The 23,698-nt window shown below is 54.0% G+C and overlaps 2 protein-coding genes across 2 annotated transcripts in view; one reads left to right on the forward strand and one right to left on the reverse strand.

The window, feature by feature from the left end:
- Positions 1 to 4,453: 4,453 nt before the first annotated feature.
- Positions 4,454 to 23,698, forward strand: part of LOC104624490 (N-terminal EF-hand calcium-binding protein 3-like) — a gene marked incomplete at its 5' end in the record, with an annotated part of 22,169 nt that continues 2,924 nt past the window's right edge. The window contains 9 exons of the mRNA XM_010291874.1: positions 4,454 to 4,478; positions 5,541 to 5,649; positions 12,560 to 12,585; positions 12,929 to 13,026; positions 21,379 to 21,515; positions 21,706 to 21,827; positions 22,140 to 22,219; positions 22,655 to 22,708; positions 23,335 to 23,447. Of these exons, the coding sequence (XP_010290176.1) occupies positions 4,454 to 4,478; positions 5,541 to 5,649; positions 12,560 to 12,585; positions 12,929 to 13,026; positions 21,379 to 21,515; positions 21,706 to 21,827; positions 22,140 to 22,219; positions 22,655 to 22,708; positions 23,335 to 23,447 (764 nt within the window). The remainder of the gene's footprint in view (positions 4,479 to 5,540; positions 5,650 to 12,559; positions 12,586 to 12,928; positions 13,027 to 21,378; positions 21,516 to 21,705; positions 21,828 to 22,139; positions 22,220 to 22,654; positions 22,709 to 23,334; positions 23,448 to 23,698) is intronic.
- LOC104624489 (actin-like protein 10) lies at positions 19,640 to 20,517 on the reverse strand. The gene is given in 2 exon segments (XM_010291873.1): positions 19,640 to 19,930; positions 19,933 to 20,517. Coding segments are annotated over 2 exon segments (876 nt in total).

Consider the following 23,698-nt stretch of genomic DNA (forward strand, 5'->3'; position numbering starts at 1 on the left):
GGGGGAAGACGCTGCTTGTGCAGGCTGGAGGACAGACGGGCATCCTGGCAGCTGTGGGTGGCTTGGGGGAGTTGATGATGTGGATAGTGGCTGTCTTTGTTTTCACGAGTCAGGTCCTGGCACGATGCCACCCGTCGTGCCGTGTCCCCTCAAGCCCCGTGGTGAGGGTGCCGCTGTCGAGAGGGAGCTGTGTGCCCAGGGGGGTGGGTCAGAGCCCACGTCTGCTGCTGGAGCACATCAGAGGTGCTCAACCTCTGCAACCCCCTGCTTCTGGCTGTCCTTCATGAGCTGCAGGATGCCTGGGTTGGGTGGGCAGCACCCAAATCTCCCTGGTGGGCCGCCCATCCTTGCATTCCCCTGTGTCTGGCACAACTGTGGTCTAAGTCACCCTGTGGAGCTCAGGAGACGTGTGAGTGGAGGTGCTGCCCCTGCCCTGCCACGGGGACTGGGGAGGAGAGAGCAAGTGAGGGTTAAGGGCGAAGGTTGGTGCCAGCTGTCACTTCTCTCCTGTCCAGGTCTAGGTGGTGCCACCCGCCACGTCCCAGGTCATCCGAGAGGAGGGGAGCAGGAGACCTGCTTAGGAAGGTGAATGCCATGCCTCTCTGTCTGGGGGACCTCCCGGCATCACCAGGGAGCAGCTGGAAAGCATGGCTCCCTTGGCTGCGGTGGTGCTCGCAGCTTCCAGCTGGGGGTCAGGGTCTCACTCCTGCCTTGGGGGGGATTTCAGACTGCAGGGCTCTCCAGCCAGCATCATTAACCACACTAATTACTTGGCTGATGGAAGATGGGCTGGAAGGGGCGGGGGGGTGGTGACAGCTGCGTTCCAACTCAGCTCCTCCAGGCACTTGCCGAGTCCCACATCTATCCCTCAGAGTGTCATTAAGGCAATTAAAATGGGAAGTGTTAACAGCACTAGCGGCTGCTTTCCGCATTCTGGCGGCTTCCCTTCCTCTTCTCTGTGGATCTCTTTGCTCCCGCCTCAGCTCTGGAGCTTGTCAGAGTGAGTTTAATGTCTCTGCTTTGGGTCTGGGCAGTTGGCTGGTCTCCAGCTATCCCCCCCCCCCCGGCTTGGCAGGGTGAGCTGCCTCCTGCTGCAGTGGGGCAGGATCCCAGCCTGGCCCTTGGGCAGCAGGAGGGGAAGGCTGCCCACGACAGATCTCCGGTGGCAGCTGGTGTTTCCCCTGGGACCAGAGCCACCGTCTCCCTGCCCACAGATCGCCTGCCTTCAGGAGAGATGAGGAGGAGGAGGAGGGCTTTGTCTGAGATGCTTCACTGCAGGCGTGGTACAAACTGCAGTGCTGCTATCGCAGTTGTTTCTCTGTGCAGGCGTCTCAAGACTCTGGGAGATTTCTTCCCTGGGTTGGTGCTTGGGGCTTGCTTACTCCCCTCTCTGTGTACAAGAGGTTCGGAAAAGCCGCTTGGACAGCCCACCGTTTATTGCCAGCGCCTGGCTGCAGCCCACGTCAGCTTGTGGTGGGTCAATGAGCACGGTGTCCCCAGGGCAGCTGTCCCCTCCCCAACAGCCGATGTCTCCCTGGCTGCATGTCAAGCAGCTGTGGCTGCCTCCAGCCCTGCAGGCAGGGAGAAGCCCTATAGGGTCGCTCCCTCTGGGGTTGTGGGGGGGGTTCATCCCCAAATAAATGCCAGTTCAGTGCTTCTTCCAACAGTCCCAGTGTGCCCACTGCTGCAGGCACCAAGCGGGGCTGCGGCTGCTTGGACGCAAGCCCAAGAGCCAGGGGCTAAGGGGAACGCCTCTTTCAGGCTTAAGGCAGCGTCCCTGTGTTTCTGAGACTGCCAGCGCCTCCGAGCGCAAGTGAGGGATTGCTTGTAGGGCCTTTCCCGCAGCCGACGCATACCTGATCCCATTCCCAGCCTGGCTTTTCATCACTTTTCCCTGGCTTTGTCCCAGGGCTGCCATCTATGCTGGGCTCTTGCACTGGGAGCAGTGCTTACCTGCCATTGCCATGTGGGTGCCTGTGCCCTCAGGGGCTAGGGGTTGCCCCATGGAGTGTGGAAATGGCTCTGCGCTATTTTTCTTGGCTGGAGCTGTATCCTGCCTTGCGCACAGGAGCAATCAGTGTTTTCCAGCGCGTGCAGCGCTCACCAAGGCACCCCTCCGCAGCCAGGGTTGGCCGAGGACTGCCTTGCTGGAGGCGGCGAGTAGCCCTGCCATCCCCAGGGGACGGGGAGCAGATGCGGCCTTGCCTCCCAGCACTCTCCTGCTTGCACCATATTTATTTATTTTGAGCTTCAGACAGCTGCCATGTGTGCACTGGCAGGGCTTTTCTAATGCACCGCTGGAGCAGAGGATCCCGTGTGCGAGGGCGAAGAGCCAGCTCTGTCTGCTGAGGTTCACGCTGAATCCAGGATGGGCTCACTCTGGATTAGAGACTTCTCAGCCCCAGGGGATCCCCTCTGAAATTGTGCTTTCCCTCTTAGCCTGCGGACAGACCCTGCTGAGCAAGGCCAGCCTGGGAGTAGGAAGCGTTTCATCTCGGTTGAATCTGCATTTCTTAGGTGCCTGGGTGACACTCAACCGTGTTTGGAATGAGCTAGCTGGCCTCAGTGATGTATGGAGCCATAGAGATGTTGTTGCCTGAGCCATGTGTCCCTCCGGTGACAGAGCTCTGCAGATCTAAGCTTTTGCCTTGATGGAAAGTGGCGAGCCAAAGGCAGGGAGGCGGCAGGCTGGCCCAGGCAGGTGGGACCCACTGGTGCCATCCCTGCCTGCAGGCAGAGCTGCCCCTGCAGCTGGGGGGCTCCCAGCATGTGTAACCCTGCAGCTGTGAGATCCCTGATGAGCACAAGCGAACCCTTTAGCCTGGAGAACGTTTTGCTTTAAAACCCAGAGAACTCCCCAGCATGTGGGAGCTTGCGGGTTCCTGTCCCAGCTGGTAGCAGTGAAGCTCCAAAGCACATCCAGGGAGTCCTACGGGGCCTTCAGAGAGCATCTGCCCTGCTTGCCGGCAAGGGAAGCGGCCTGGCCGGCCTGAAGCCTGTGTCCCGGAGGAATGGTTACCTAATGCTGGTCGGCTCAGGGCAGCCTCCCTTCCCTGCAGCAGCTCGGGTTGGGAGGAGCTTGCCTTGCTCAGAAGAGCATCTTCCGAGGAGGTGTCCCTGCTCCTGGTTTCGCTCATGGGGAAGGACCAGGGTGTTCCCTGCTGGGAGCAGCATCAGAAAAGCTTCTGCCCAGCTGCAAGCCAGTGGCTTCCTTGGGAGTAAGCAGCGGAGGTTTATCTGGGCAGCTGTTTCTTTGCCTGAAAGTGATTTTTCAGGGCCAATTCAGTGGCTAGATATGGGCTTGCACCCTCAAAATTCTCAGCAAAGCTGTCAGCGAGTGGTGCAGAAGGGAGCTGGGGGCGGAGGGGGCAGCTGGCAGCGACGTGTCTTCCTGTGGCAGGGAGCAGAGGTGGTCCAGGGGTGGTTTTACCAGAGGTCTCCACTTTGCAGGTGCATGGAAAAGAATATAACAAAGTCCACTTTCCTCTTTTCCTGCCCCTTTTCATTCCTGATCTTTCTTCAGGCCTTTGGATTTCTCCATCAAGCAGGATGATAAAATAGGATGATTAAAAAAAAAGAAAGTTGCCACACACACACAACTTTCTGTCATTGGCTCTGTCAGGATGTGTTGGCCAAAACCTCATACTGTTTGGTCTGGCAAGATGATCCCAGGCTTTGGAAATGATGCTGTTCCTCACTGGAGTCAGCCCAGTTAATTACCTTCTGGTAATTATTGGTGAAAAAGGAACCAGGCAGGGGTAAGAAGCCCCAGCTGTCTCCTGGGCTGTGGGCAGAAACCTCATGGTTGGGCGCCTGGGTTGAGACCTTAAATTGGAGCAACTCTCCAACTGTGCTCTGTGGCAGAATTAGTTACAGATTAATTAATTAATTATTAATTACAGTGTGTGTGAATGTTGAGGTGTTGCAGGAAGGATTGTTGCGAAGGGTGATTACAAAGTGCAGGACAAGAGCTGCTTCTTGGTGCAGACTGTTGAAGTGTCAGCAGTGATGCACAAAGCGCTCCCGTATGGAGCGGTGTGCTCCCATACGGAGCATTATCATTATGCTTAATGTTCTTTCATTTAAAGGGTCTGAAAAATTAAGCACTTCCCATCACAAGGGTGTAGCGAAGCCCTTCTTTCTTCATCTCCCTCTGTGTTCTCCAGAAGATGCTTGGTGTGAGTGCTGGGCTCGCTCAGGCGGCCGTGACTGTGCCAAGAGCTCTGCACATTGGAGACGAGAAATGGTTTTAATTGTTTGCAAAGGGAAATTTCCCCAGAGCAGCCTGTGCAGCATCATTGGAAGCTCCTGGCAGCAGGAACTTCTCCGTGGCTCCCCATGCTCCGGGAGGCAGTTTTCCCATAGTGGCAGTGCCGGGAGCCACCTAGCTCACCATTCAGCCGCGCTGCTCTCCCTGCTGCCTCACTAAACCCTGTTGTATTTTCTCTTGCAGATTTTCCGACGAGCTGACAAGAACGGTGAGTGCTTTTTTTTCCTGATGCTGCTTCCCCCTCCCTGCCCGGGTCTGGGCAAAGCAGTGCAGCCCGTCCCCACCAGGAGGTTTGGCTGACAGAGTGAAGGAGGATAAGGGCAAGTAGCTCTCTGGCTGCAAGAAAAATGCTTTTCTGCTTTGCCTGGAGGAAGAGACACCGGAACAAGGGGCCTGGCCAGGGGCTGGAGAAGTGGGCTCCCCCAGTTCACTGTCCGTGTGCCATGCAGGACAAAGCCGCATCCAAGCCCTTCCCCTGCCTGCGTGCACATGATCTCTGCTCTGCGCTGCTAGCAGTGAGAACAGAAGGCAAAGTGAGCTGTGGAGCAGGCAGCCCAGGGGCTGTCAGGCTTCTGCTCTGTCCCTTGCAGGATTGATTCAGTCTCTGCGCTCAGTCCAGGGTTTTACAGGTGCCCCCGGTTGGGTCACCCTGTTCCTGGATGCCCACTGGAGCCCCTGGCATTTGAGAGTTAGGCTCTGCTACCCAGTTTTTATTCAGGCACCCATAAACCAAGAAGTCCAAAATTACAAGTTGTTTCTCTGAGCCTTCCCACCTCCTCTTAGGCTCTTCTCCTTCCTGGTAGCTTGCAGGCTCCAGGAGTTGCTTTTGTTGCAGATCAAAATGCAGCCCAGGAGCTGAAGTCCTCCACAGAGAGGGAAGAAAAAGCTCTTAAATCAATGGAGAGATTTTCTTTCCATAAAAACCTCATGCTGTCCTCACTGTGCTGTTTGTAATGGACTCTGTACTTGGACAGTCATCTAAGTACAGAGTGTCTGCCTGCATTTCTGAAAACATTGCAGTGGGGTCTTTTGGAAGGGGCTGAAATTGCCACCTGAAGTTCCAGCAGCAGTGACCCTGCTTGGCAGCGCTCCTGGGTTTTTGATGGGGACTGGTGGGACATGCTTTCAATGAGATATCTGCTCTAATTATTATGCACAACACGCCCAGCCATCCCACGCTCCTGTTAGAGAGGCTGCTGGGAGGATCACTGGGGCCTGTATGCTTCTTTCTGCAGATATATAATTATTCTTCCCTTTTATTTAAATGCAGATGATGGGAAGCTATCATTTGAGGAGTTCAAGAACTATTTTGCTGATGGGATCCTGAGCTCGGAGGAGCTGTGGGAGTTGTTCAGTGGCATTGACAGGCGTCATTCAGAGTAAGTGCTGTGGTGGCACAGAGAAGACGAAGGAGAATATAAAACTGCTTGACTGTAGATGGAGGGCATTTGGAGGCGGGTGCGATAAATAGTCAGGGTGAGATAAACCTACCTCTTGTAACACGCAGCTGTTAAAACCCATTGAACACCAGCTACGAGCATTGGTGATGAGAGAAGCCAGACATTTTGAGAACAGCCATTATCAGATTTACTGTAGTTCCGTAAAAGCAAGCATCCATTTATAATTACATTATGTTAGTTTGAAAAATGTATTCCAGAAATATGCAGCTCTATAGAGCAGCTTGTGTGTCTGCAGGAGGAACATGCAGTGGTGTGAGGGCGATGCACAGACTGTGTGAAGTCGCAGACGTTGCCACTGCTGACACAGGGAACGGCTTTTCACTTACGTTAAGAGCTGCTTTCTACCAGAAGTGGGCCTTAAGAGTGTAACTGTGAATTTAGGTCAGCTACTCTTAAAAAAAGAAACCCCCAATGAACAGGAGAAGTAATTGCAGTCAGACCATGTCTCCTCTTGACTGGTGCTATCTAGAGGTGTCTGTTGGCCTCAGCTGGGATTCTCATCCCAGTCTTTCAGACTTGCTGGGGTCCCTCTGCCCTGCTGGCCACTGTGAATGAGCATGTTTTGGCACTGGGAGAAGCTGATTGTTGATTAATTGCATGTCTTGGGGCTGCCAGTTCAAATGGAGGGGTGTTGCTGGCAGAGAAAAGATGGCTGCAGCTTCCTCCCGGTCTCGGCTCAACTCTGGCACGTGCCGCTTCCCTGGCACCCCAGGAAGCATCTCCTGCACCTCTGACGCCCTTGGCCAGGGCAGTGACTGAGCAAGTCCCCACGAGGGAGAGGTAACTCGGAGCAGCGTTAGCTGCACATGCTGGTCCCAGGGCTTTGCAGGGAGCCAGGGCAGCGGCACGGAGGGCCTGTGCCATGCTGAGATGCCAACAGCCACTGAATGCCAACAGCCACTGACAGTAGATACCCAGCGGTCCCTGGCTGCAAGTCCCCACATCATCCACCCAGGACTCAGGGATGACTGACTTCTGCTGAGTGTCAGGGTGGTGGGGTAGCTGATGCTCCCACTTTAGTGATGGGGCAGAGAAGTGGACTAGGATGTGCAGCCCCTGGTGCCGCTTTCTTTTAAGCCTGGCTGCCTGTCCTGCCAGTCGGGCTTGTTGGATGTGTGCAGCAGGAGGTGTCTCCTGAAGATACCTATCTCTTTGGGCTGTGATCCCAGGGAGTTAGCAGTGAGCTCTCCCCTTTCCTCTGCAAATACTCCTTTCCTCTCATTCCGTTTTGGGGTGACCTTGGAGTCACTCCCCTGTACAATACCGCTGGAAAACACGGGTTGCAGTGAAGCAGAGAATTTTAACTGTGCCCTTAACTGAATGGCGAAGATCTCCTGGTATACCATCGCTTTGAGGTCAGGCTTCTTCCGTCTGTCCAGACCAGATAAACAGGACTGACGGAAGGGCCCCATGCGAGCGGGCTGCCTGAGCGCCATGCACGGCCTGGGCTGCAGCGGTGCTCTCTGGAACATGTTACCCGTAATGACGGTGCGGTAGCTATGACAACGTGGCAGTTGCAGCGTTGAGCTGGTGACATCTATTAGCAGGGCATGACCATCAGGTCTTTGATCTCTTTCTGCCATGAAGAGCAAAAGGGACCCTGTGGACAAAGCTGGTTTCCAAGTTCCTGTCTTCAGTGGCTTCAGGGAAATATAGGAGATGCCATCCCTCCAGCCCTGCAAGGATGCTCTCATTTCTACAAGAGCAAAAGGGAAAGTCCAGCCCTGAGGCGATTGCAGGTGTCATTCTTCTTTCTGTCCCTGGCTGGGACATGGTTGATGTGCACAGCTTCAGCGTGAGCAGGTGGGAGTGGGACAGGATGTGGCAGCAGGGAACTGTACGTGATTTCTTCAGCTTCATCCCCAGCTCGCCGAGGAGGAGGTGGGACCTCCCAGAGAGGGAGCCTGATGCTCAGCTTATTGTCTGGTAAGAGGCATCCTGCCCCCTGCAAGCAGCATCGGGCAGCTCTACGTCTGCCAGAGTGCTCTGATCCTCGCCCAGAGCCGCCTAGTGCTGGGACGGGGGACTTGGAGAGACGGGCCTGTCCCCAGGGAGGCATGACCTCAGGAGCTGCCCAGGGACTGCTTGTCCATGGCACAGCAGCAGGTAACAGAAATCAAGCAGCATTCAGCATGCTGAGCTTTGTAGAGGTCTCAGTGGCTCTGTGTGTAGAGCTGGCCTTTCTGGCATTTGGTTTTGGTGTGTGCAGGGGGTCGTGCTCATTTGTACAGCCTCTGGTGTCTCGTAAGGGCTGTGCTGGTGCCCTCCTGTCCTGCCGATGGCGTGGCTGGACAGCCCCTTTCCTCCGGGCTGCCTGCTTGGTGTGCACTTGCGGGAACTTAATATTTTTGAGAGCTGGATAAAATTTGCTGCCAGATTCAAGAGTTATTAGCTGAGGTAAAACTCAAGTTGCTGGAAAGCAACTACAAGCTCTGCAAACATATCTGGTGTGCTTCTTTCATGTCCTATACCTTTTCTGATGATGGGAAAGTTTCACCCTTAATCCAGGGGGTGGATTTGGCCACAAGGGTAGTGTGTTCATCAGGTCTAGGCTGAAACTTGTGTTTCTTTGTCAGTGCCAGCCTGACCCAGGGAGAGACAGTAACAAGAGACCTTTATACCCCGGCACTCTCTCTGTCTGGGTAATGGAGTGTTGCCCAGACACGTGCTGGCCCTCGCCCATCACTGTGAACCTGCAGCTGCACCCCTGGGTCCCGAAGCTGGCATCTGGGAAGATGAGTATTTTGGAGGACCCATACATGACTCGTTCTCCTCCCAGAGAGCCCATGGCACCACACTCTACTTTTCTCCCCATTGTTCCCATCCGATCTTCGCTGTACCTCCCATCCACTCGGCACTCAGGTGGGATGCTGTGGCCTGTGTGTGTCAGGCACCTCTGTTGGGTTTGGTTCAGGTTTTATGTTTCCCCATGAGGCTTTTTTTGCCCTGCATTTCTGAAAATTGTTCTATTTTGGCTTTAGAATATCTTCTTGCTCTAATCCTTTGACATCTAAACAATTATGTAGAAACCAAATTCAACTCTTTATTGCAATTTGGTACAACAACTAGGTCCACCATTTCATTCAGCTTGTCAGAAAGCTCCACACCAGCTCTGGCACTGGTGCAGAACAGAAAGATTTATCTTCCTGGAAGAGGACATTTTCATCCACTGAAATGCCTGGGTGAGAAGAGACAAATGTTTTTGAAGGGGTGAAAAAGCTCCATTGCTGCAGAAGCGTCCCGGGATGTGTACAGTGTGGTTTGCTCTCTGAGCAGCCGTGCATCTGTCTGCAGCCCAGCCAGGCAGGATGGCAACAGATCCCAGGATCTTACGGGGACAGCTTCACGGAGAGTCAGTTACAAAGAACGCTGTAGTGCCGCATAGGTTGTGTGCCTACTGCTCTCTGCAGGGGACCGTGGAACCTGCCCAGGGAAGTGTCACGTGGACCTCGCGTGTCTTTCTGTCCTGCATCTGTTGGGAAATTTAGAAAAATAAGGTCTGGCAAATCCTCCTTTGTGTGAAGAGTGGTCAGATAGCAGGAATTGGGTACAGACTGCCCAGAGCTTGTGTCCCTGACCTTGAGTCAAAAGTGAAAGAGGTGGGAGTGCTGAACTGGTGGTTTTTAAAAACTCTCCTTGGAAATAACCTCAGGCCTCTGGTTCTGTGGAGGAAGGGACTTGTGTGAACTTCCCTCCCCTCTCTTTAGTCAGAGACTTAGAGCCGCAGCATCTGCCAGTCTCTGAGTGGAGAGTGACTGAAACTCTCTGGGTCACACTGGAAAGGTTTGGAAACCAGATCTGTGATGGCAGCAGAGGTTCCCAACATGATAATGGATAAAAAGAAAAAAATTCCTATCTGCTTTGCTGAAGCTGATTGCTGTTTTCTTGCATAAATTCCAGGCACATTCTGACAAAATCCCAACAGCATAATGATGACAAGATCCTTCATCATCAGCTCAAGCTTAATTACAGTTAATCAGTGGTTTGAGCACAGTCAAAATACAGTCAAAATGTGTAAATGTGGAGAGTCTCAGGATGAGTGCTTTTGAGGCAGAGGATGGCTCTTCTCTTGGAGTGGAAGAGGCGATGGCGGGGAGAGGAGCGGAGCAAAGCCTGCTGCCCCACTGCAGCCCTGCAAAATGCTTTGGGATTTGATGTGCAGGTTCTTTACATGAGTTCCTCCTGGTTCTGGTATGAAGTAGCTTCTGGCAGCATGAAAATGGCACCACTGGTCCTGTGATTTGCTTGCTGTGCTCTGTCCTGCCCCTAACTGTGCCCTGGGGGCTGCTGCAGGATGCAGAACGTGAGAAGAGGTGGCCATGCAGTGTTGCTGACGGAGCAGGCTGCACTGGGGAGGGAGCAGATCTTCCACTGGATGACTCCCAGAGGGCTGACTTTTGCCACAAGATCTTGGCGATTGGTTCAGTGTTTAACTGAACGTTGTGTTTTAGTGATTGATTAGTTAACGTTTGTTTTTAAGCAGCAAACAGACAAGGTAGAAAGAGTTATTAATAATCTCTGGCCTCTCCTTAAAAGTCATAGAGTTGGTGTTGATCATAGCTCTGTCACACGGACGCCTGCTTGCTAGAGCCGAGGTGGGGAACTGGGCAGTGGGTTGAGCTGGTGGCCCCTTCTTCCTCCTGGTAAAACCAGTCCCAGCCCCAGGTTCTCACTGGGGACAGATGCAAATGCTTGAGTAACATATGCATTAGGTGTTTCACTGTGTATTTTGTTATCTCATGTCTACATCCCCTATTCTGTGATTTGATTTTTTTTTTTAACCCGTCTCTTGGATGGGAACCAGTGGCTGCAGTTATTACTCTGGGGCATAGGTCTAACAAGCAGTGCTATGGATGCTCTGGTGCAGCAGCAGTGGCTCTGCAGGCTCTAGGCAGCTTTCAGAAATAAGTGCAAAAATTAAAAAGAAGCAAGGCATTTTTCCAATTTAAATTTGTGCTTCAAACCCCAGTCACTCTATCTAGCAGAGCTGTGGTCAGATGCATGGGGCTGCTCAGAGATGGGATCAGCAAAGTTGGGTGGAGTGGAGTCCGCAGAAGAAGGGGCTCTAGTTTTGCTGATTAGCTGTGTTGCATCTCAAGGGAAACACTATTTTTTTTTTTTATCCACTTTAATAACTGTCTGCAGTGCCAGGACAGTGCGCCAGAGCCCTGCCTTAATCAGCTCCTGCGGTAGGTGTTTAAAATAGATGAGCCAAATCACAACCTAAAACTGCCCATCTCCACTGCCTAAGGCGATGCCTGATGCAATTAGCTAAAGAGGGGTCTGCGGTCCCACTGCCATGAGTCCGTGATGACGTCTCTCACCAAAATATTTTCATGATTTAAGCACTGTCTATTACTAAAGTACACTAAGTGGGAGCCCAGCAGAAAGACACAGAAACCAGTCTTAGATGTTGGGGCGGGGAGCGGGAAAGCTGTAGGAAGATTTTGCTTAAATTATTACACCTGTTCCTGGCATGGACTTTTGGATGCTTTGCACACTCTCTTCTAATTTTACCTTGGGGCATTTTTGCCCCTTTGCCCTGTGAGCAGCATCAGAGGAGGGACAGGGCGATGTGGCCCTGGTTTGACTTCCCCTGGGCACTGGCATTGCAGCCATTGTTGCGTGTGGAGCCCAGCAAACTCCAGTTATCACTGGTTCCTCCATGTGTGACAGCACTTAAATGCTTTGAGCACAAAAGGGAGTTTTTTATCCACTTTCCCAATCAGGATTAAAAATGGTTGTAATCATTTAGGGCATTTTGAGACAGCAGAATTTCTTGAGCAGAGGCTGATTTGAATAAACGATATCCTGGGGCATTTCCCTGCAGGCTCTGCAGGTGATGCCAGGCATCGCAGGCAGCTCTGCCTCCGTGGCTTTGGCCACGTGAGTGGGTCTGACAGCTTCATGCGAACCCATGGGTCTGCTTCACAGCCCATCCTGAAAACATGTCCCTGCTTTTGGATGTTTCCTCCTCCCTCTCCACCCCAGCAGCACCTTTACTAGCAACAAGAGGGACCTGTCCAAGCCCTGCAGGGATGCCAGCATTGATTCTCCAGTGCAGTTACTCTCCCCTCCCGAAAAGGGGAGAGTAAAAACTGCCTCCCGGTTTTTGGACCCAGATCCCTGCTTTAATGGCCTTCACAGCAGGAGCAACCCCTCTTGTGGGCCGTGAAGCCATCCAGCTCCTTGCCCTGGGAGCCTGAGGGCAACCCCAGGTCACCTGGGCTGTGAAGGCAGGGAAGAGGAGGAGCAGCTGGGAGGCACCTGTGGGGCAGCTGGGAGAGGAGGGTGCCATGGGGCAGGGAGGGCCTGGGCTGAGGTCAGGGAAGCATGAGGAGGGATCTCTAGCTGAGTGCTTCACACCTTTGGGGGAAGAGGTTGGTTGAAGAAGCAGCTTCTGGGGCTTGTCAGCTCCAGGGCTCAGAAACGGGGCTGCCAAGCCAGCTGGCCAGCCTGGAGGCGTGGAGCGCTGCCTGCCTCCCCTGACTTCTGTCCCAGCCCCATCCTGCTCTCACAGACACTGTCCCAGCACACTCCAGCTCCAGGAGATGTTGGTGGAGCAGCTTTGCTTGCTCCTTCAGCCTTCAAAGCAGAGGCGATGCTCTGCAGCCCTGCCTGGGTGCTGCAGGTGCTGGGCATGGCTCCTGAGCTGCTGGCTCTAAACTGGTGCAGCTTTTCATTTTTCTAATAGAGCTTTTGAAAACACATGGGAGGAGCAGTAAATCCACTGGAGGCTCAAGACAAGCCCTCAAGCCCTGCTCACCACATCTGTTTCTCCCGAAGCAGCCCCACTGTCTAACAAGAGCTTGTTTTTTTTTTCTTGCAGTAATGTGGACACGGAAAAATTATGTGGTAAGTAGGGTGGTATTCCTGCCTCAGAGGGCTTCCTCTCTTGAAGGTCTGTGATGGGGCTTTGTGCACGTCTGACCTGCACAGGACTGGGCAAAGTGGCATTGACAGTCCCTGTGCCTGAATCCCAGCACAGAGGGCATCTGTGTTTTTCCCAAGGGGATGGGACATTTTGTCCCTGGAGATAGGAAAGGACTCTCTCTTTCAGTCCAGGTGGGAGCGTGACTCTGGAGAGGATGTGAATGCTCCCTTGCAGCACCAAGCTGTGTGCGGGAAGCAGCAGGTGCGGGGTGGGCAGAGATGGAGGTGCTCAGGAAGCTCACCATGGTCTTCTCTCCTGCTTCAGATTATTTTTCAGCCTATCTCGGAGAATACAGGAATGTGCTTTCTGCCCTGGAAGCCCTCAACTCTGCCGTCCTGGCAGCCATGGACAAAACCAAGCTGGTAAGGATGGGACCATGGGAGGGTGGTGGGGCAGGCAGGTGTGTAACAGAAGCCATGCTGATCTTAGCTGCTTATTTAGCATTAAACTTAGGTATCAGAGGCAGCAAATGTGGTACAACCCAGATTGACGGGGTTGCCTGCAGGTGCTTTGGTTGTCTTCATGTGCAGTGAATGCCACAGCAGCACAGCCTGCAGCATGCCTGGAGGAGAGGGAGCCGTGCTGGAGGAGGAGTAGGGTAGAGCTAGTGCTTTTGTCTCTGGAGATGTCTTCTTCCTCACAGGGCTCTGGCAGCAGTTGTTTCAACAGCTCCTTGCAGACCACTTGCAGGGTCCTGCCTGGGGACACTGTTTCTGGGAGCATCGCCGATAATCTATGTGTTGCGTCTCCGAGTGAGGTCTTTTCCACAAAACAGTGTGGCATGAAATGGGGACTCCAGGGTTGAGCCTGCTCTGGACTGACCCCAGCAGCTTGTGCTCAGCACAGCCTGTGCTCACAGCAGCAAAAATTGGCTGCTGGAGAGGGATGGGAGCGACTGCTTCAGGAGGGCCGTGTTTGGAAGCAGCAAGGCGCTTAGGAAAAGGTAGGAAATGGTGAAATTCATTGACTCCCAGCCTTGTGCCAAGCTGATCCCTGTGGTGAATGCTCTCCCTCTCCCTGCAGCTTGTACTGATGGGAAGCAGACTGGAGGCTGCTAATTAGGGCAAGCAGCCTCCTGCTTTGTGAGCCCCCCTGCCTCTGCGTTGGCGAGCAGAGGTCTGCAGTGCACAGTGTCGCAGGCTAAATACAGCCACAGAAAAGCAGTGGCCAACACTGGAAGGGACCCTCCTGGGGGATCAGCAGCCCTCTTTGCATCTGAAATGTATTAAATGGTTTAGCCGTGTACTTGGGGCTGGTGCTGGTTTACAGCCATGGGAAGGGTCAGCCCTTTCTTTCCCTTGGATGTGGTGGTTTGATGAAGCGGGTAAAGGGTGTCATCTACCTGCACGCTGACCACCGACCTATTGATCGGACAGGGAAGCCAAGGGGGACCAGTCCCACTGTCAGCTCTACAGGGTCGTCGAAGTGTTGTTTGTGCCTCTGTAGTGTCCGTCACGATCTTGCCCTCTCTTTGAGTTTTCCACTGGCCAGATCCAGCCTTGGCAGCGTCTCCCTGTACATTGGGAAATGACATGCCAGTAGAAGGAATCACTTGAAAATGCATTTTCTCTTTGGTTCAGCTGCCTGGCCCCCTTCACAGTTATGAAATGCAAGTCCAGAGGGAGAGAATGAATCCTCCTCAGAGAGCTATGCTTTATTTCAGTTTTTCTCTGTTTTGTTTTTTGGTAATGAATTTTTATATTCATGTATTTCTCCAAAGGACAGCGCAATTACTGTCTACTTCATGGTATTGGCATGATGCATTCATTCACTTAATAGATTCTGGTGCCACAGGTGTTCCCTGGAAAACAGAAGCAGGTTTTCCCTGTTGAAACAGATTTGTGTGGATTCAGTTTTCCTGTTTGGATCCACCTGGAGCCAGGGCAGCCTGATGTTCACAGCACTGCTCTCACCCAGGTGAGGTCTGTGCTGATTGGATCTCTGATCCCAGCCCTGAGCTCCTGGATGCCCTGATGCAGATGCTGACCCTGCTGGGAAGCATCTCCCTGCGCTTTCCTGGTCCTCTGAGCCGGCGAGAAGGCAGGAGAGGGCAGTGCTCCAACCCTGTGGTCAGGGCTCTTGCAGAGCTGTGGGAAGTCTGCCGCTGCTAGAGGCTGGCAGAGATGATAAATGCTGCATTCTTACCTGCTGTGATCTGAATATATTCCCACGTTTGTATTTCCAGAATGGGACTCGATCTTGGATTATTACAGGATTAGTGGGTTTATTAGATTGGATTTTAGCCAAAGCTCACACCTCTCTGAGCCAGGGGAGGGGGCAGAGAACAGAGATTTCCCATATTACACGTCTGTCCCTCATTTCTGTTGATTCAAATACCTGTCATGCCACCATGGCTGAGGACAGAGAGTCCCAGTTTGGCAGAGAGACCACCCTCCTGGAAGAGCCAAATGGAACCTCATCCTGGGGAGCTGCTTTTGCTGGAGATGCAGCTGTGCTGTGTGCTGAGCAAACTGGAAGAGACCTGCCTGCTCCCACGGCCCTCAGCATAAAGCTCTGCTTCCAGAGCAGGCCTGTGGAGCCAACAGATGTTGAAGGATCTGCAGTCCCTGCCTGTTTTTCCCAGGCTGTATTTAAGAGAGCTTTGCCTGACTCCCGAGGAGGCAGCGATACCTGGACTAGCTAGAAGAAGGGGATCCCTGACTTGAGCTGGGTCTCACCAGTTAAACCACAGCATCTCTTTGTTAGGGCATGGTCCATCTCTGGTAGTTCCTTACTTCTGCTGCCACAGGATTGCTCACCCCTGCATCCTCCAGGTACTTACCCCACAGCTGTAAATAGGCTTGTGTAAATATGAGCCCACTTTACAAGCAGGAGAACACATGGAGAGCATGGGACGCTTTGTTAGCACAACAAAAGCAGAGCCTTGGAGATGTGCTTGTCTTGCTCAGACCATGCCAGGGCAATAAGCTACAGGGAGGAGAGAGAGGGGGAAATAAGGAAACCAAAGCTCGGAGGGAATATACTGCAGCTCTGTGTTAGGGAGCTGTGGTTTGAAGCAGTGCTGTTGGAAGCCTTTTTGGTATTGAGGATTCCCACCTCTGTGCATGCCATCACGGTCTCTGCGGACCGTGGTACCTGCCGTGGATCAACGGTGTGTCTCACCAGCTGTTTCCTCGCTGTCAGGCTCCTCAATCTGCTGCCTGCCGTGCACGTTGTCAACCGCAGGATAAACACTTGCATGGGAAACACAAGCCGGGTTCGTCCTTCTCTCTGTGTAAGTGACTGCAGTTACTGTAGGAAGTAGTGTATGTGTGGGCAGCAAACCTGCTCGTGGTCTTTTTTATGGATCCACAGGTTGGCAGGAGGAAACCAAATCATTAGGAGGTCCTACACTCCTGTCCTTCCTCACTGGGTTGGTAGAAACATGGTAAGGAGAAGATGTCTTTTCAAGAAAAGAGCGTTTTTCTCCAAATTCTGTCATTCCCACATTTGTAAAACATATCTTGATACCTTTGCTGTGGTATACTAATTAAAGCTTATCTCGTGGCTAAACTTTACATTTGCAATATAATAGTGTCAGAGTAAGAAGTGAACTGTGGAAATACCTTGGGAAACAGTGTGATATTTCTCACAGGGGACCTATGTGCTAAAATCTTTCCGTTCTCCAGTTTGCAGACACTGCAAACTAGCCCATAAATACCTCTCCAAGACAGGTGCTCTTATTTCTTCTTTGGCAGGAATTATGTGATCACCTATTCCATTCTGTCCCAAGCTTAATCATCATAAGATACTGATGAAACCTCTCAAAAGCAGAATTAGAGCAGCTCTTGACAACTTTGTGATTTTCATCTGGGTCAACAGAGTTGAAATAACCAGTTCATGGCCAAAAAGCCTTGTCTTGGGCTTGCTGAATTATTTCCTTTGTGACTCCTTTCCATGAGTCTCTGCTATGAGCAGAAAATGCTGTGCTCAGTGGGACAGAGCATGCTTTTAGTGAGCCTCTGTTTACAGAGGGGTTTGAACTGCATGGTTCAAACATCTGACAAGAGGATTTTTCTTGTTTGCTCCAAAGTGAGGAATGCAAAGAGGACCAGGCAGCTGAACTGAAGGGAAGGTGCATTTTTCAATTGATACCCTCCCCTGGCATGAAATTTTCCGAGTCGATGCAGAAGGGTGAAATAGCATTTGGGGCTCTCTTGAGAAATGGTCATTTCCACCCTTCTCTCCGGTGCATTCCCCTGGGTGTGCTGTGTTTGACGAGGAGAGAAACAGGAGGCAGCTGGCTTGTTGTGTGCGATGCTCACCCGAAATACTGATGTGTCCGCGTGGGATCCTGCTTTGTCCTTGCAAGGTGGGCTGCGGCATGCTGGGACCAGGAGAATGGGCACGGCGAGCCTCAGAGCGGAGTTCCCTCCAAGCACAGCATGCCCCGAGATGGTATTTGGGTTTTTTGGGGTGGCAGCCCTGTCTGGTGCCTGTGCCTGTGTGTTTGGGGTCTAAGGACTGCGCTGGGGCGAGCTGTGGGGCTCAGGGCAGGTGGGACATGCCCCCCGCAGTTGTGACACGATGTCGGTGGGAGCAGCTGCCTGCTCCTGCGATAAAACTCCATCCACCAACATCATCCACAGGGGACACCAGGATTATGCCATCCTCAGGATGAAAGCTGAGCGGACGAGGAGTGCTGGGAGGCTGGCTTGACGCCGGGGCTTCTCCCAGTGCCTGGCCCTTTGAAGAGGAGCGATGGGGTTGGGGAGAAGCGTCCGGCCCCTGTGCAAGGGGAAGCATCAATATGCCAAGGCTGTGGGGGCCGCAGCCGGCCCCGGCGGGGAGCTGGGAGGATGCGTCGGAGATGGGAGCACACTTCGTTAAGCGGCTCCTGCTGGCTGTGGGGAGTGCCCTCTGTGCAGAAAGAGGGGTGACAGCGTTTGGATTTGGACCAGCTCCCGGAATGAAACGGACTGTGCCCGGGCACGCGGTGGCTGGGTAACGTATCCTTTCTGCTGTGCCCCGGTGGGGACTCAGTCGATTGGTATTCTTCACCTTTCTTTCTCAGGCTTGTCCTGGCGAGGTCTGAGTGTTGGTTCTTCCCCTGCAAGCAGGAGACGTGTGTCTGGGATGGCAGGAGCTGAGCAAGCACAGAGGAGTGGTGCTGGCAGGGATTTTGGTGCCTGCACCCCTTGGGACTGAGGAGGTGAAGGAGTGGGCAGGGGGAGCGGCAGGGTCCCTGTCTGGGGTCACCAGCCCCCTGCTCCCCATCTTCTGGGGCTGTGGGGAAGGAAGACTTGTGGGAGCAGGTGGGACGCTTGGTGGGGGAAAGCCCAGAGGTGCAGAGGTGGAGCTCAGCTTCCCACGGCTGCATCGGATCGGCTTTGCTGCCATCCTCTTCCCCTGGCAGAAAAAATGAGATTCATTTTCAAGCACGATGAAAACCCACTGGCAGCATGGCTGCTGGGCGGAGGGCTCTGCTCGCTGAGGTGGTGGGGCCGGTGGGGGGTGGCTGTGGCTGTCCTTCGCCCACTCCAGCACGAGTCCAGGGTAGTGCTCGGTAGATGAGCATCCTCCCCACTTACCTTGCCCTCCCAGCCAGCAGCAGCTGTGCCAGCAGCCCCAGGCGGACGCAGCTCCGGGACTGGGCTGGTGGCTCGGCTGTGGTGAAGAGGAATGAGAAAACCATGTGGGGCTCAAGACCCTCCCCACTGCCCCCCCGCAACAGATGTTTTGACACCAGCATCAGAAGGGTTACATCCACATGCTTTTGTGCAGAGCTTCTGGAATTCAACATCCTCCCGTGTGTTGGACAAAAACACAGTAGGAATTGGAAATATTTGACCTGAGTAATGTAGCGTTGCAAGATGTTATTTTGGACACGGAAGAGGGAGTTCATGGTGCTTGAGGGGGTGAAGGCTGCCTGGCTCCCGGTGTGTGCCACAGCCTTGGTGCATGTGGACACCATGGGGAAGGCAGAGGTGACTCTGGTCCAGTCTGTCTCCTGATCTTGTCAAGGAAAGGGTTTGACCTCTCCTGGTGCATGCTCCAGTGGAGCAACCAGCCCTCCTGCATCATGTGGAGACCCCTTCCTTGACCTCCCACTGCCAGTCCTGTCTCTCTTGATGCTCACAGTGATGTCCCATGGTTTCTGTGCCCCTTGAGGAGCTGGGCAGGGGGGCTGGCCATGGAGTCTGCTCTGACAGCTGGGCAGTGCTTCCCAGCTGCTTCCCCCATGCAGCTGACGGGGGGATCAGCTCTGATCCTTTTCTAATCATCTGCTAAGTTCACTAAAGCAGCAGCAAAGCCAGGTGAGTGCTTTTCTGCCTGTTCAGTGAGCTGAATCGGCTCCCTGAAGCACCAAATGACCTTTGTATCAAAGTTACAAAGAGTGAATGCAGTTCCTTGGTTTTCACCAGCTCTTTACCCAGTGCTGAGCCGCTTCAGTGCCAAGATCAGAAATCACCTCCCATAGCAAAGTTGCTGCAGTGCAGGTGCCGTGTGGACCTTCTCTTCCTCAGCTTGTTCCTCCCACCCCTGTGGCTCCCGATGGACATTGGGGGTCCTGCTGCACTGACTGCTGGAAGGAACTTCCCTGCCTGCTGGAGCAGCCCCCTTCCCTGTGCCGGTGGCTGGAGGCAGTGCATTCAAAAAGGACAGCTTTTCTGCAGTGCTTTAGGCCTATATGGCCTCCAGCCTGGAGCATCAGGCCTTGGCTGTCGACTGGCTGTACTCAGACAGTCGCCATGGCCTGAATTCACCGCACAAGCCACGGTTATGTTGCCGGTCTGATTGGACACATGCTTATTAGAATGATGGTGGATGGGCACAGAAATAACCTGGAGCGTAAATGAAAAGCAGTTTACTTCTTTCAGAGCGTTTGAATTGACTTCGCAGTCCTGCAGCAGTGCAGGAGCTGTCCCTCGGTCACCACCACAGCAGCTCTGCCAGGAGCAAGGCAGCGTTTTGGAGACCCTCCTTCTGCAGCAGGATCTATGCCCTACCAGTGGGATGCTTTGAGTCATCTACCTACTGGAATATCTTATGCACGTACTTGGCACTATGCTCCTGGTACTTGCCCTTTGCCATTTGCACATGCTGGAAGGACGTGAGCGAGGGTGTCATTGAGCTCCCAACCAGGCTGCTGTGCCCCTCTCCGAGCTCGCCAGGACCTGAATGGCAGCCTGTGCTGTGGAACAGGGTGTTCAACTCTAATTGCATCCTTTCAGGAAAGCCAGGAAATATCAAGGAGCCCCCTGACAGCATGATGTTACCCACCGTGTCCCTCCTGGCATGGTTGGGTACCTTCTGGAGGCTCTGCAAAAGGCCAAGTGCTGGAGCCCTTGGGCACTTCAGTGGAGTAGCTCTGGTTGGAAGTGTGGCTCTAGGCAGCAGAACCACTCTTTTTCCAGGGTTATCCAATGCCCATTGAGGGCCTGAAATCTGGCTGGATGATGGTAACCTTGGTCGTGGAGGTCTCCTTCATAGTCCATGGAGACATTGCAGCATTGCTTCTTCAGCTGGATCACTGTCTCCTTCATGGCCTTCAGCACTGAGGGGTCGTTGGGGCTCTCCATCAGCAGGCTGTGCAAGTAGCTGGAGGGGAAGCCACCAGCTGTGCCGAGGTGGTACATGGCCTCCCTCCAGGTCTGGTGCAGGCAGACAGAGGTGGCATGGGACACTCCTGCCCCAGCCTCCACGGCCAGACCAGTGACTCTGCTGTAGGCACAGAGGAACCTGGCATTAGGCATGTGCAGGGCTGGCACCCTGAAACTCTCGAAAAGCACCTCTGCCACCTTTTCCCTGTTGGTGGAGGGCCAAGATGGGGAGTCGGCCATGAGCACTGGTTGTTTCTCTGGGAGAGCTTTCAGGACACAGAAGAAGAGGTGGCTCCATAGGCTTTCCATGCCATTCTAGTCCTCAGTGATGCTGTGTTTGAGTGCGTAAGTCCTGGCTGCTACGGCAAAGCCTGCTGTGCTTTCAGCGGTAGTGGGGGGCTGCTGGGTCTCCCATGTTGTGCCTGCTCTCCAGGGATGCAGCAACACAGTCCTTAGCACAAACTTGGGCTTCTTCTGGCCTGCAAAGCCTGCCCAGGTGAAGCTGCTGCTGTTGTCTATGGTGCCTGCAGGCTTTGGCGTGACTGGCGCTCCTGAGGGGCGCTGGGGAGGGAGGATGAGCCTCACCCTGCAGTGGAACAAGAGGACTTGTGCGGGGACAAACCAGGCACAGGTACCTGCTCTGCAAGGGAGGCACTGGCTCAACCCCAGTTGATGAGAGCTGTGCCAGCACCAGAGCTTGCAGGGGCTGTCACTCATGCTTAGCAGGTGACATGGGGACGGGCTGTGGGGTGTCCCCGAGCACAAGTGCATGTTGCAAATTCAGCAGAGATCTCTTCCTGTTGGAGAAGAGAGGCTTGGCGCTGTCTTTCTGGGGAAAGTGGGCTGGCCCACTGCCCTGTCTTGCTAGTGGTGGGGTGCTCCCTGGAAGGGGCTTGGGAGCATCCATCTGTGATCCTCCACAGCTCCCGGGGCCTGCAGGCGCCGGGGCCGGGATGGGGAGTCATGCTGTGCATTCCCTGTTCTGACCTCACAGGCATGCACCCAGAGGATGCTTTTGTCCTATAGTGTCATTGTTTCTGACAATAACTAAAAATTTGATTGGAATCCACCCTGTTGGGTTTATTTAAGGGCCATCCCTGTCCAGGTGCAGCTCTGCTCCCCTTGCACAGAGCCAGAGGCGTCTGACATATCCTCTCCCCTTCCGTGCAGAGGTATGAGACCTCCTCAAAGATGGAGCAGTTCCTGACCCGTTTCCTGCTGCGGGAAACCATGCACCAGCTGCAGTCCCTGGAGGCCTCGCTCGAGTGTGCTGTGGACACTGTGGAGGAGCAGGCGGGAAGGGAGAGGTAATGAGGTGGGACATGCCGGTCCTCCCTCTCCCCACCACCACTCGTGGGGGTTGCAGCATGGGGCAGGATTCGTGGGTCCCCCTGGGAGGGACATGTGGCAGCAGGATCTGCCCTTCCCAAGCCTGCTGTGAAGCTGGCCCATATAGTGGATGACTTCAACCCCTCCTTTTGCATTTTATTCTTTCAGAAAGGACATAAAGAAATCTGAGTCTTCAGTTGGCCTGAAGTCAGGGAGACGATGTGGACGCAGAGGACAGAAGAACATCTGTCTGTCTCCGACAGACCCCTATTCCGGGATGCTAACAACAGGTATCTGCAGCCCGGCCATCCCTCGCGTGGGTGTCTGTGCTCCACTGGAGCCTGGAGTGGGTGTGGGAGCAGCAGCGCAGGAGAGGGGGGGCTTGTCTGGGACGGAGCCTGGACCATCGCACTCAGATGCTGGCTGGAGCTTCTATGGGATGTTGTGTCTCTTGAACAGTGGGGAAAGTTTCAGGAGAAAAATAATTTTTTTGGCTTAATTCAGAGGTTTAGAAGCTTTTGCAGTTTCCTGGGTTTTGAGCAAGCTTTTGCAATGATAAAAGCAAGCTTTTCGGTGACATCTCTCTGCCCTTCCCTGTCCAGGCATTTGTGTCAAAGACAACAGCCAGTGGATGGCACAGATCAATAGGCTCCAGCAGCTCATCGAAAAACTGGAGTGCAAGGTGCGTGGCAGAGGGGAGGTGGGCTGGGGGCTTCCCCGCACCTCGGCGTCGGCCAGGTTGGTGCTGGGACCTCTCTCCGTGCCAACAGCCCTGGTATTTGGTCCTGGCATCATTACAGAGCTGCACCCATTCACCAGACCCAGACTTACAAAGCTGCTCACCCTTTGCTGTCTCCAAAGCCCCCCTTCTCCCGTCAGCTCTGCTGACTCTCCCCTGGCTTCTCCATGGTCCGTGCTGATCTGAGAAGTCAGTCTGGACCCACTGAGCCCCAAAGATCTGCGGGTGGCATCCCTATTCTCCTCCAGGTACCCAAAAGAACATCCCCAGAGTGGTACCCCCCTGTCACGCTGAGCTGGGCTGAGCTGTGGATTACTGCCACGTTTTATCTTGTTGCGAAGTTCTCCCAGTAATGATGATTTTTCCTGTGAAATGCAGAGCCCACGCCTGGAGCCACTGAAGGAGGAAGCGATGTGCAAAGGAAGAGATGCAGTAAGTCCCCGTCCTGCTGCTCGTTGTTTGCAGGTAACCCCGGCGTGTGCACAGATCCCCTCTCTCGCACGCACATGTGTGCTCGTGTCTGGAGTCACCTGGGCGAGCTGCTGGCTTTGGTCTGGCGGGGGGTCTGCTGCCTGGCGGTGTAGCAGGATGGGATCAGAGGGGTGAGCTGGGGGTGGGACCCTCCACGTGAAAGCCTCGGGCAGTGCCTGTGGCCAGCCCAGAGGGAGGCAACGCTCTGCTTGTGAGTGCTCAAATCCCCCAGATTTGCTCCGAGTGCCTGCAGACCATGCAGAGCCCAGTGGAGGGGTCCCAAAGCCCCTTTCCGCTGGGGGAAGGACACAGGGAACTGCAGCAGCTCTACAGCAGGACCCCACCATGGGGGGGATGGAGCATCTCCTCTCTGTGTGGTCCTCGTTGTAAAGGCGCTTTGCCTGCATAGGAAGAAGCCACTTTATTTTGGTGGTGTCCCCAGTATTGTGGTGCCAGCCCCTTCTTGCAGCTTCCCCTGCGGTGCTGTGCTTGCTCAGCCCTGCCTTGTCCCACAGCAGGGTGGGAGCAGGGAGGGCAGGAGGGTACAGATCAGTCCCTGATGCCGCTCGTGCACTGTCCCTTCGCAGCACATCCTGGTGGCGAAGAGGCAGATCTCGGTGGCGACGAGCAGCGTTGAGGAGTTTCGCCAGGCATTCAGATCCTACACGGAGGTCACCGCTGGGCAGAGCAACTGCCTGCAGTAAGTGTGGCGGGTGATGGGGTTGTTTGTGTGTAGGGGCTTTTAACACGGCAGCCTTGAGGGACAAAAGGGCTTTTTGTGGAGTATTTTGCATGCTGGTGAGTGCAAGGGTGGTCTCAGCATGCAGAGGTTTGACCTTGCAGAGAGGATGAGACCGTGTCAGAGCTGCAGCAGTGTCTGCCTGCAGTATCGTCCCATCCCCTGCTGCAGGTGCTCCCAGCAAGAACCACTTGTCAGCATCTGGAGAGGAG

This window comes from Phaethon lepturus, unplaced genomic scaffold (assembly GCF_000687285.1).
Source record: "Phaethon lepturus isolate BGI_N335 unplaced genomic scaffold, ASM68728v1 scaffold28457, whole genome shotgun sequence".
Classification (NCBI taxonomy): Eukaryota; Metazoa; Chordata; class Aves; order Phaethontiformes; family Phaethontidae; genus Phaethon; species Phaethon lepturus.